The 9,635-nt window shown below is 65.5% G+C and overlaps 2 protein-coding genes across 2 annotated transcripts; both read left to right on the top strand.

Moving 5' to 3' along the window:
- Window positions 1-191: 191 nt before the first annotated feature.
- Window positions 192-6,925, top strand: POLR3C (RNA polymerase III subunit C). The gene is made up of 15 exons (XM_059832305.1): window positions 192-229; window positions 1,235-1,411; window positions 1,904-2,159; window positions 2,489-2,674; window positions 2,808-2,896; window positions 3,252-3,356; window positions 3,528-3,620; window positions 3,794-3,874; window positions 4,237-4,288; window positions 4,379-4,439; window positions 4,514-4,664; window positions 4,980-5,081; window positions 6,325-6,374; window positions 6,460-6,609; window positions 6,808-6,925. The coding sequence occupies exons 2-15, from the start codon at window positions 1,265-1,267 to the stop codon at window positions 6,887-6,889; spliced, it is 1,605 nt and encodes a 534-aa protein (XP_059688288.1). The 5' UTR covers window positions 192-229; window positions 1,235-1,264; the 3' UTR covers window positions 6,890-6,925.
- A 453-nt stretch (window positions 6,926-7,378) lies between these two features.
- On the top strand, window positions 7,379-9,564 carry NUDT17 (nudix hydrolase 17). The gene is made up of 7 exons (XM_059832066.1): window positions 7,379-8,254; window positions 8,324-8,507; window positions 8,582-8,607; window positions 8,710-8,802; window positions 8,989-9,087; window positions 9,168-9,304; window positions 9,393-9,564. Exons 1-7 carry the CDS (start codon window positions 7,619-7,621, stop codon window positions 9,562-9,564), a joined length of 1,347 nt encoding a protein of 448 aa, XP_059688049.1. The 5' UTR covers window positions 7,379-7,618.
- The last annotated feature ends 71 nt before the right edge of the window (window positions 9,565-9,635 follow it).

The raw sequence follows: 9,635 nt of genomic DNA, 5'->3' as shown, positions 1-9,635 counted from the left end.
ACGGCCCGCCTAGCCTGGGGCTTCCGGTCCGCTCGTCTGCCCCGGGCCGAGCAGCGAGGCCCGGCGTGGGCAGAGCGCCACCTCGGCCCGACGAGACGGCGGGGGCAGAGCGCCGCCCGGCGCGGACCTCCGGGGCGGCCCCCGAGGCGCGGCGGCCACCGGAAGTAGCGGGCGGAGAACCGGAAGTGCCGGTTGCCATGGGGGCCGCATGGGCCTAGGCCGGGCCTGGGTGAGTGAGAGCCTGGCGGGTCCCCTCCGACCGGGCTGCCGGCCCCCGGGAGGGGGCACAGGGACCCCGGCCCCTCTGACAGGACCCCAACCCTCGGGGGGGGCATCCCGCCTGGGAGGGGACACGAGGGACCCCGACACCTCTGACATGGCTGCCGCGTGGGAGCGGGGGACCCATGGACCCCAGCCCGCTCTGACAGGGCCGCCCCCCCGGGGAGGGGACACAGGGACCGCTCTGACAGGGCCACCACCCCCCCGGGAGGGGACACAGGGACCCCTCTGACAGGGCCACCACCCCCCCGGGAGGGGACACAGGGACCCCTCTGACAGGGCCGTCACCCCCCTGGGAGGGGACACAGGGACCCCTCTGACAGGGCCACCACCCCCCCGGGAGGGGACACAGGAACCCCTCTGACAGGGCCACCACCCCCCCGGGAGGGGACACAGGGACCCCTCTGACAGGGCCGTCACCCCCCTGGGAGGGGACACAGGGACCCCTCTGACAGGGCCACCACCCCCCCGGGAGGGGACACAGGGACCCCTCTGACAGGGCCACCCCCCCCGGGGAGGGGACACAGGGACCCCTCTGACAGGGCTGTCACCCCCCCGGGAGGGGACACAGGGACCCCTCTGACAGGGCTGTCACCCCCCCGGGAGGGGACACAGGGACCCCTCTGACAGGGCCATCACCCCCCCGGGAGGGGACACAGGGACCCCTCTGACAGGGCCACCACCCCCCGGGAGGGGACACAGGGACCCCTCTGACAGGGCCACCACCCCCCCGGGAGGGGACACAGGGACCCCTCTGACAGGGCCACCACCCCCCCGGGAGGGGACACAGGGACCGTCCGTGTGTCAGAGTGTCCGTCCCCTCTCCATCTCCCCCCCGCAGGGGCTGGTATCACTCAAGACTGTCTCCCCCCGTACGTCCATTTTGGGTCAGAGCACAGGTGGGTTTCGCCCGTCCCCCCAAACCAGCCGTAATAACATCAGCGCTCTCCCCCAGCACCGCCGGGGGTTTTAATCTGCCGTCGAGATGACTCAGGCGGAAATAAAGCTGTGTTCCCTCCTGCTGCAAGAACATTTTGGGGAGATCGTGGAGAAGATAGGGACTTATCTTATCAGGACGGGCACCCAGCCGCTGCGGATGATCGTCAATGACACGGGGCTGTTGCTGGATCAGGTACGTCTCAAACACACACACGTCGGCTTTAGCCTGGCTGCGATCGGAGGCGTTAGATAACGCAGCCTGGACTGCTCTGATATGGAGCTGTCAGTCACCACCGCTGCTGCTCCTGAAGGAGAAGCCGGTAGGAAAACCTTGAGGATGATAAATGAGCGCTTTGCTGCTTATAAAAAAAAAATCAGGTGGGTTTTCTTAAGCAGGAGAGATGGTTCGTTATCTCACTTAAGAAGTAGTCTGGGAAGGAGCAGAGTGTAACTCTGACTTCTCCATAGGGAGCAAAGGCAGGAAATAGAGTCCAGAGCGACGGGGATGATGTGCAGGGCACAAGACGGTGACACAAACACTAGCAGCTCAGCACCAGGGGGGGGTCACAGTGAGGGGAAAATGGTGGCTGCGCAGGGACGAGGTGCTCCGCGACTGCCATGAAGGGGGGTGAGCACAGCACGGGCTTCTCTGTCACGTAACCAAGCCCTGCTCCGCCTCGGGCAGGTTAAGAAAGCCCTTTGCGTCCTCATCCAACACAACCTGGTGACGTACCAGCTGCAAAAGCGAGGTTTCGTGGAGTACGAGGCCCAGTGTAAGCGGGTCCTGAGGATCCTCCGCTACCCGCGTTACATCTACACCGCCAAGACCCTCTACAATGACACGGGGGAGCTCATCGTGGAGGAGCTGCTCCTCAACGGCAAGATGACGATGAGCGCGGTGGTGAGGAAGGTGGCGGACAGGCTGACTGAAACGATGGAAGGTGGGAATCTCCTCTCCTTAAAAAAGGGATCTGGGAGCGGGAGGAGGTGCAGCGGCTGCCAGAGGCAGGTTTTGCTCGGGGAATGTGGTACCAGAGGCTCTTTGGGCTGCGTTACAGCGCAAAGCTGGCCATGAACTCAGAGAAGCAGCCACCCAGAGTGGCCTCGCTGCCAGAGGGGTTATAAATGCTGCCCCCACCCCAAAACAGCCTCCGAGCAGCCTGTTCGTAGCAGTGCTCTGGGGACCACAGCGTCGCCTCGTCCTCTGGAGCCGCAGGAACAGCGTGGGGCTGGCAGAGCTTGACGCCACCATCTCTCTCCTCTGGCCTAGACGGGAAGACGATGGATTACACTGACGTCTCCAACACGTTTGTGCGCCTGGCGGACACGCACTTTGTGCAGAGGTGCCCGCAGGTCCCTGAAACCCCCGAGAGCCCCGATGCGCCGCCTGCCCCCGCGCCCACATTGGTGATCAACGAGAAGGACATGTACGTCGTGCCCAGGCTGAACCTCATAGGTGAGAAGCCCCTCGGGGTAACCCTGGGTGCTGCCAGGTGGTTAGTGGGGTGTCTGGGGCGCGCTCGGCCACATGCTGTTCACCTGAGACTGTGACAATAGTTTCTAAAAGCAAACGCTGTCGTCTTTGACAGGGAAAGGGAAACGGAGACGATCGTGCGACGAGGAAGAGAATGGTGAACCCAAGGCTAAAAAGCAGAAGCAAGATGGAGAAAGCTCGGAGGTACTGGGGACGCTGAAGTAAAGTCGCCGTCGGTGCTGCAGGGCCGTAAATCAGAACCGAGTCTGCAGCACAAGGGAAAGACGGAGGCAGCTGCCTGTTGGGCAGGACACTGCCTGTCACCCGTGCTGGGGACGTGTCTCTGTCCCTGCCCTGCCAAGGGCTGAGCTCCTTCCTCCTCCTCTGGGCTTACGGGCTCTGGGGATCCAGCATCTTCCCAAATACGTTCTCCCGGGGAAACCAAACGAACAGTTTGGTGGCTCCCCTCCCTCAGTTTCTGGGGCTCCGCTCCCTCAGTTTTGGGGCTCCCCTCCCTCAGTTTTTGGGGCTTCTCTCTCTCTCACTGTTTCCCCCACAGCCTCCGCCCGATGACGGCATTTACTGGCAAGTCAACATCGACCGGTTCCACCAGCATTTTCGAGACCAGGGGATCGTCAGTGCCGTGGCCAACCGCATGGATCAGGTTCGTGGAAGTGCGTGGAACCCTCCTGCGGTCGTCTCCACGTCAGGGGGAGAGATTTTAAACCCCGCTCTGGGGCAGGCAGGGGTAGCCCACCTGCGGTTCCTGCTGCGGGAAGAGCCCAGGATGGAGGTTCTCCCCCACTAAGGGCCGTTTCCTTCCCCCCGAAACCAGACCAGCAGCGAAATAGTGCGGACGATGCTGCGGATGAGCGAAGTCACCACGTCCTCCAGCGCGCCGTACACCCAGCCGCTCTCTTCCAACGAGGTCGGTTCCTGCCCCTGAGAAGTCAGGGTGTAGCCGAGGCCTTTCTCTGCTGGCACGGCTCTGGCACCGGCTTTGGATCGGGCAGGGAAAGTCTGTAAAGCACCTGCAGATTTAGAAAAGCTCCTTATTCCATTTTACCCCCCCTTATATTCTGCCTGTTTTTCCTCCCGTAGATATTCAGGTCCCTTCCAGCCGGATACAACATTGTGAAGCAAGTTTTGGACCAGTATCTCACCCTGTTAGCAGACGACCCAGTAAGAAACCCGTGATTATCTTGACTGCCCGAATGCGAGAGCTCGGATGCGTAAAGATGTTAAATGGCGCTCAGTGGCGGCTCCTCGCCGAGCTCCCTGCGCCCCGAGTCTGTGCCGCTGGCCGCCTCCCTTTAGCCACGCGCTGGGGAGATCTCAGACCGAGGGAAAAGCAGTTTTCTACCGATACTTAAAAATACTGAAAGCGTTAAAAAAATATGGGTGAGGTTCTTAGGCTGTTAAGATCAGAGATACGTATCTTTTTTCGTAAAATCTGTGTATTACTTTTTACAATCAAGATTTTAAGAAAATCAGGTTTTTTATTACTTTGGGATACACTGAACTTACTTTTTCCTTTCTCCTAGCTGGAGTTTGTGGGTAAATCCGGGGACAGCGGCGGCGGCATGTACACTGTCAGTATCCTTTGTGGGTAAAGTACCCGACCCAGTGTTTTCCAGCACATAAAGCGATTCCCGAGTGCCGGTCTTTTCCCTTGACCTTGCGCAGATCTTCACAAGGCCCTGGCGTCTCTGGCAACGGCGACCCTGGAATCCATCGTGGAGGAGAGGTGAAGCCGCAATTTGAAGACTTCTTGCCCCTTGCTCGCTTCCATCCGCTAATGTATTTTCCTCTCCCGCTCAGATTTGGTTCCCGCTGTGCCAGGATATTCCGCTTGCTCCTGCGAAAGAAGCATTTGGAGCAGAAGCAAGTGGAGGATTTTGCCATGATCCCGGCCAAGGAAGCCAAGGACATGCTCTACAAAATGCTGTCGGAGAATTTCGTGTCCCTGCAGGTGAGCGTGCCCACCCTGTCACCAGCGTGAAGGTAACGCAGGGGACACGTGGCCAAAGGAGGAGGTCTGGGGGCGGGAGAGCGGTGGGGGTGGATGCCTCTGCGCCCTCAAACACCCCCCGAGCAAGAGCGCGCGTCGCTCTCCCGCTCCTCCCAAAACGACCGTCCAGGTGACGGGCATTTCCGAGCATCGCTCCCGTGAGCAAGGGACGCTGCACCCGCTCGGGACACCGGCAAACCCCGGCTCAGCCCCGTGTAGCTCACGTGGGGACGTGCTGCATGGTGAAGTCCTCCCTCTCCTCTCGCCCACTGCTAGGAGATTCCCAAGACTCCCGACCACGCGCCGTCCCGCACCTTCTACCTCTACACCGTGAACGTCCTGTCCTCTGTGCGGATGCTGCTGCACAGATGCTATAAGGTAAATCCCAGTCACTGCCGTGGACGTTCCCAGAGACCCGGCGGTGGCTCTGCTCCGTCCGCCTGTCCCCGAAAGCCACTGGCACCAGCCTGATCCCTGTCGGGTCCCCATGTGCCCTCCATCCACACAAATATTCCCAAGGAGAGGGGGAAATCCAGGCCCCCTCCCAGCGTGCTCCTGCTCTGGGCAGTGGAGCTCAGTGGCTGTCCACCACTACCGCGCGTGGGTCTCCTCCAATACCACTACCGCGCGTGGGTCTCCTCCACTCCCACCACCGCATGTGGTTCTCCTCCACCACCACCACCATCACGCGTGGTTCTCCTCCACCACCACCATCACGCGTGGTTCTCCTCCACCACCACCACCATGTGTGGTTCTGCTCCTCCACCACCACCATGCGTGGTTCTCCAGCACCACCACCATCACGCATGGTTCTCCTCCACCACCACTACCATCACATGTGTTTCTCCACCACCACCACCACCACACGTGATTCTCCTCCGCTACCACTACCACTACCACGCGTGGTTGTCCCCCACCACTGCCATGTGTGGTTCTCCTCCACCACCACTACCACCACCACGATGTGTGGTTCTCCTCCACTACCACCATCACGCGTGGTTCTCCTCCACTACCACCATCACGCGTGGTTCTCCTCCACCACCGCCACCACGCGTGGTTCTCTTCCACCACTGCTACCATGTGTGGTTCTCCTCCTCCACCACCACCATGTGTGGTTCTCCTCCACCACCACTATGTGTGGTTCTCCTCCACCACCACTATGTGTGGTTCTCCTCCACCACCAACACGTGCGGTTCTCCTCCTCCACCACCACCACGCATGGTTCTCCTCCACCACCACAACGCGTGGTTTTCTTCCTCCACCACCACACGCGGTTGTTTTCCTCCTCCTCCACCACCACCATGCATGGTTCTTCACCACCGCCACCACCACACGTGGTTCTTCTCCTCCTCCTCCACCACCGTGAGCGAGGGCGGCTGTAGGGCCACCCCCACGCGTCCCCTCGCAGCCCCCGGCCCTGGGAGCGACCCGTCCGGCTGTGAGCCACCTCCTCCAGCCTGGGGACCCTCCCGGATGGGGCCCCCGGGGATGGCAGCAGCAACGTCCCCGTTTCACCACCTGTGCCGGGTTTTGCTGCCGGCATGCGGGCGTCTCCCCCGGTGCGCCCCACAGCGCGTGGGGCGGGGGCTCACCCTGCCGCGGTTCTCCTTCCTCTTCCCAGAGCGTGGCCAACCTGATCGAACGGCGGCAGTACGAGACCAAGGAGAACAAGTGAGCGCGGGGGCTCAGGCGGCACGAGGCGGGGGGCTCGATTTGGGGGGGGTGAAGCCACCATTTCCTTGTCCGTCCCCGCCAGGCGGCTGCTGGAGAAGTCGCAGCGCGTGGAAGCCATCTTGGCGTCCATGCAGGCCACGGGCGCCGAGGACGCGCAGCTGCAGGAGATCGAGGAGATGATCACGGCCCCCGAGCGGCAGCAGCTGGAGAACCTCAAACGCAACGTCAACAAGTGAGTGTGGGCAGCAAGCGGGCGCGGGCGCGAGGGGCGGGGCGGGGCAGGGTGGGGTGGGGCGGGGCGGGGCGCGGTGGGGCGGGGCAGGGCGGGGCGGGGTGGGGCGGGGCAGGGCGGGGCGCGGTGGGGCGGGGCAGGGCGGGGCAGGGCGGGGCGGGCGGAGGCCCTCGCGCCCACGGCTGCCGCTGCCCCCAGGCTCGACGCCAGCGAGAACCAGGTGGACGAGACCATCTTCGTGCTGGAGTCCTTCCTCGAGAGCACCCTGAAGAAGCCCTGAGGGCTCCGGGCGGGGCGCGGGGGGCGCCGGCGCGGAATAAAGCGACAGCCACCGATGCCGCCGCGTCTCCCGCGGCTCCGGGCGCGACGGGTTCGCGTCCCCGCGCCTCCCCCGCACCGCCCCCGGGGCGGGCCGGGCGCTGCCCCAGCGGCCGCCGGCAGGGGGCGCGCTCGCCGCCCCGCCCACCCCGGGGAGGGCCCCGCCCCCGGAGGGCCCCGCCCCCCGGAGGGCCCCGCCCACCCCCGGGAGGGCCCCGCCCCGCAGCGCCCATGGCGGGGCTGGCGCGCGTGGCCGTGCACGTGCGGCGCGGCGGCGCGGGGGGGCCCGCGCGGTTCGGGCAGGTACCGGGGGGCGCGGGGGGGCGGGGGGGGGCGAGAGCGGGCGGAGACCTGCGCGAGGGGGGCGGGGGGGCGGGCGGGCAGGGGTGGGGCGCGTGTCCCCCGGTGCCGCCTGCGGCGGTGGCCGTCGCAGTGCCACAGCAGTGGCCGTCGTGGTGCCGTGGCAGTGGCTATCGTGGTGGCATAGTGGTGCCGTGGCGGTGGCCGTCATGGTGCTATTGTGGTGCCGTGGCGGTGGCCATCGTGGTGCCATCGTGGTGCCGTGGCAGTGGCCATCATGGTGGCATAGTGGTGCCATGGCCGTGGCCATTGTGGTGCTGTGGCAGTGGCTGTCATGGTGCCATAGTGGTGCCACACCAGTGGCCATCGTGGTGCCGTGGCGGTGGCCATCATGGTGCCATCGTGGTGCTGTGGCAGTGGCTATCCTGGTGCTGTGGTGGTGGCCATTGTGGTGCCGTGGTGGTGGCCATCGTGGTGCCGTGGCGGTGGACATCATGGTGTCATCGTGGTGCCGTCATGGTGCCATCATGGTGCCACGGCTGTGGCTATCATGGTGCTGTGGTGGTGGCCATTGTGGTGCCGTGGTGGTGCCACGGCGGTGGCAATCATGGTGCCACGGCAGTGGCTATCATGGTGCCGTGGCGGTGGCCATCATGGTGCTGTGGCAGTGGCTATCCTGGTGCCATGGCAGTGGCCATCGTGGTGCCGTGGTGGTGGACGTCATGGTGTCATCGTGGTGCCATCGTGGTGCCATGGTGGCAAACATCATGCTGCCATGGTAGTGGCCATCATGGTGCCATGGCTGTGGCTTTCATGGTGCTGTGGTGGTGGCCATCATGGTGCCACGGCGATGGCCACGCCACCACCGTCCCGCTGGCGCTGCCCTCGCCATCCCTCCCCGCAGAGCGTCACCGGCGCCTTCTGCCCGCCACATGAGGACACGGCAGTGGTGAGCTGCGGCCTGGACCGCGGCCGCTTCCTCCTCTCGGACGTGGCCTTTCCCGGCTCCACCGTCGCCGTCCTCAAGGTGCGGCCCTGGGACCCCGGGTCACCCCCGTGCCACCGCCCTGTCCCCTGACGTCCCCTCTCCCCGCAGAGACCCTCCTTCTGCCCCGCCAAGCACCTGGGGGCGCAGCCGGAGATCGCCCTCCCTGCCGAGCTGCGGGGCCGCGGGGTGGCCGCGGGGGTGGCCGTGCTGCTGCAGGCCAGCACCGGCCGCATCCTGCTCACCCGCCGCGCCAGCACCCTCAGCATCTTCCCCAACGTCTGGGTGCCGCCGGGTGAGTCCGGCTCGGGGAGGGAACGGGGTGCTGGTTCCGTTGGGGTGCCCCTAACCCGCCGTCCCTCCTCACAGGTGGGCACGTGGAGCCGGATGAAGAGGTGAGGGGACAATGTGGGGACAACGTGGCCTCTGCCTGGGCGAGGACAGGGGCGGCGTGAGTTGGGGGGGGCTGGTGCACCCTGACCCCCCCTTGGCCGCAGTTGCTGGAGGTGGGGCTGCGGGAGCTGGCGGAGGAGACGGGGCTGCGCCTGGAAGCGGGGACCTTCTCCTGGAGGATGCTCGGCCTCTGGGAGGTAACATCCTGCTCGCCCGGGGGGAGCTCAGCACCACCGCCCCCCCTGTGCCGGAGCCGAGCACCCCTGGGTGGGGGGGCAGCACCCGGTTGCCACGTTCCCCCCACCCACCGACACCGCGTCCCGTGCCCGCGGGGCGGCCCTGAGGTGCCCTCCCCTCCGCAAACATCCCCGGTGTCCCCGCAGTCCATCTACCCGCCCATGCTCAGCCGGGGGCTGCCGCGCCGCCACCACGTCGTGGCCTACCTGCTGCTCCTCTCCGCCGAGCCCCACCAGCGCCTGGAGGTGAGCGCCCCACCGCGCGCACGGCCCCCTTCGTCCCCGGGCGGCGATTCCGCGCGCCTGAGCGCTGCCTCGGGGTTCAGGCCAGGATGCGTCCCAGCGAGAGCGAGGTGAGCGCCTACGCCTGGCTGGAGCCCCCCGTCCTGGAGGCCATCGCCGCCACGGAGGATGGAGCGGAGACTTTGGGAAGCGTCCCCAGCGCGCTGCCGGCCACCGTCGGGTGAGGACACAGGCCCTGGGGGACAGGGACATGGGACGCGGTGCAGGGCCCCAGGTGGCTCCGTCCCTAACCCCCTTCCCGCTCGCAGCATCACGGAGCTGAGCGACGGCTCCGCCAGCACCACCCAGCTCCCGACCGCGACCTTCCTGACCACGGCTCCGGCCGAAGGGGAGGACGTGGAGCGGGTCAGCACTGGCACCAAGTTCGCCCTCCGGCTCTGGCTGGAGTCCCTGGGGGAGCCGGGGCGGGCCGGGCCCTAGGGCAGCGTCACGCCGCACCCGCCGCCGAGGGGAATAAAGTTCTGCCCCTCCAGCCCAGAGTCCGTGTCGGA

This window comes from Gavia stellata, chromosome 33 (assembly GCF_030936135.1).
Source record: "Gavia stellata isolate bGavSte3 chromosome 33, bGavSte3.hap2, whole genome shotgun sequence".
In the NCBI taxonomy this organism is placed as follows: Eukaryota; Metazoa; Chordata; class Aves; order Gaviiformes; family Gaviidae; genus Gavia; species Gavia stellata.
This window is presented reverse-complemented; position numbering and strand designations above follow the sequence as displayed.

Excerpts from the sequence above, each read along its gene's own strand:
- POLR3C (XM_059832305.1), top strand. The coding sequence starts at position 1,265 with ATGACTCAGGCGGAAATAAAGCTGTGTTCCCTCCTGCTGCAAGAACAT. Across the intron at positions 1,412-1,903 it reads CGGGGCTGTTGCTGGATCAG|GTTAAGAAAGCCCTTTGCGT; the intron begins GTACGTCTCAAA and ends CGCCTCGGGCAG. Across the intron at positions 2,160-2,488 it reads GCTGACTGAAACGATGGAAG|ACGGGAAGACGATGGATTAC; the intron begins GTGGGAATCTCC and ends CCTCTGGCCTAG.
- NUDT17 (XM_059832066.1), top strand. The coding sequence starts at position 7,619 with ATGGTGCCATCGTGGTGCTGTGGCAGTGGCTATCCTGGTGCTGTGGTG. Across the intron at positions 8,608-8,709 it reads ACGTGGAGCCGGATGAAGAG|TTGCTGGAGGTGGGGCTGCG; the intron begins GTGAGGGGACAA and ends CCTTGGCCGCAG. Across the intron at positions 9,305-9,392 it reads GCGCTGCCGGCCACCGTCGG|CATCACGGAGCTGAGCGACG; the intron begins GTGAGGACACAG and ends TCCCGCTCGCAG.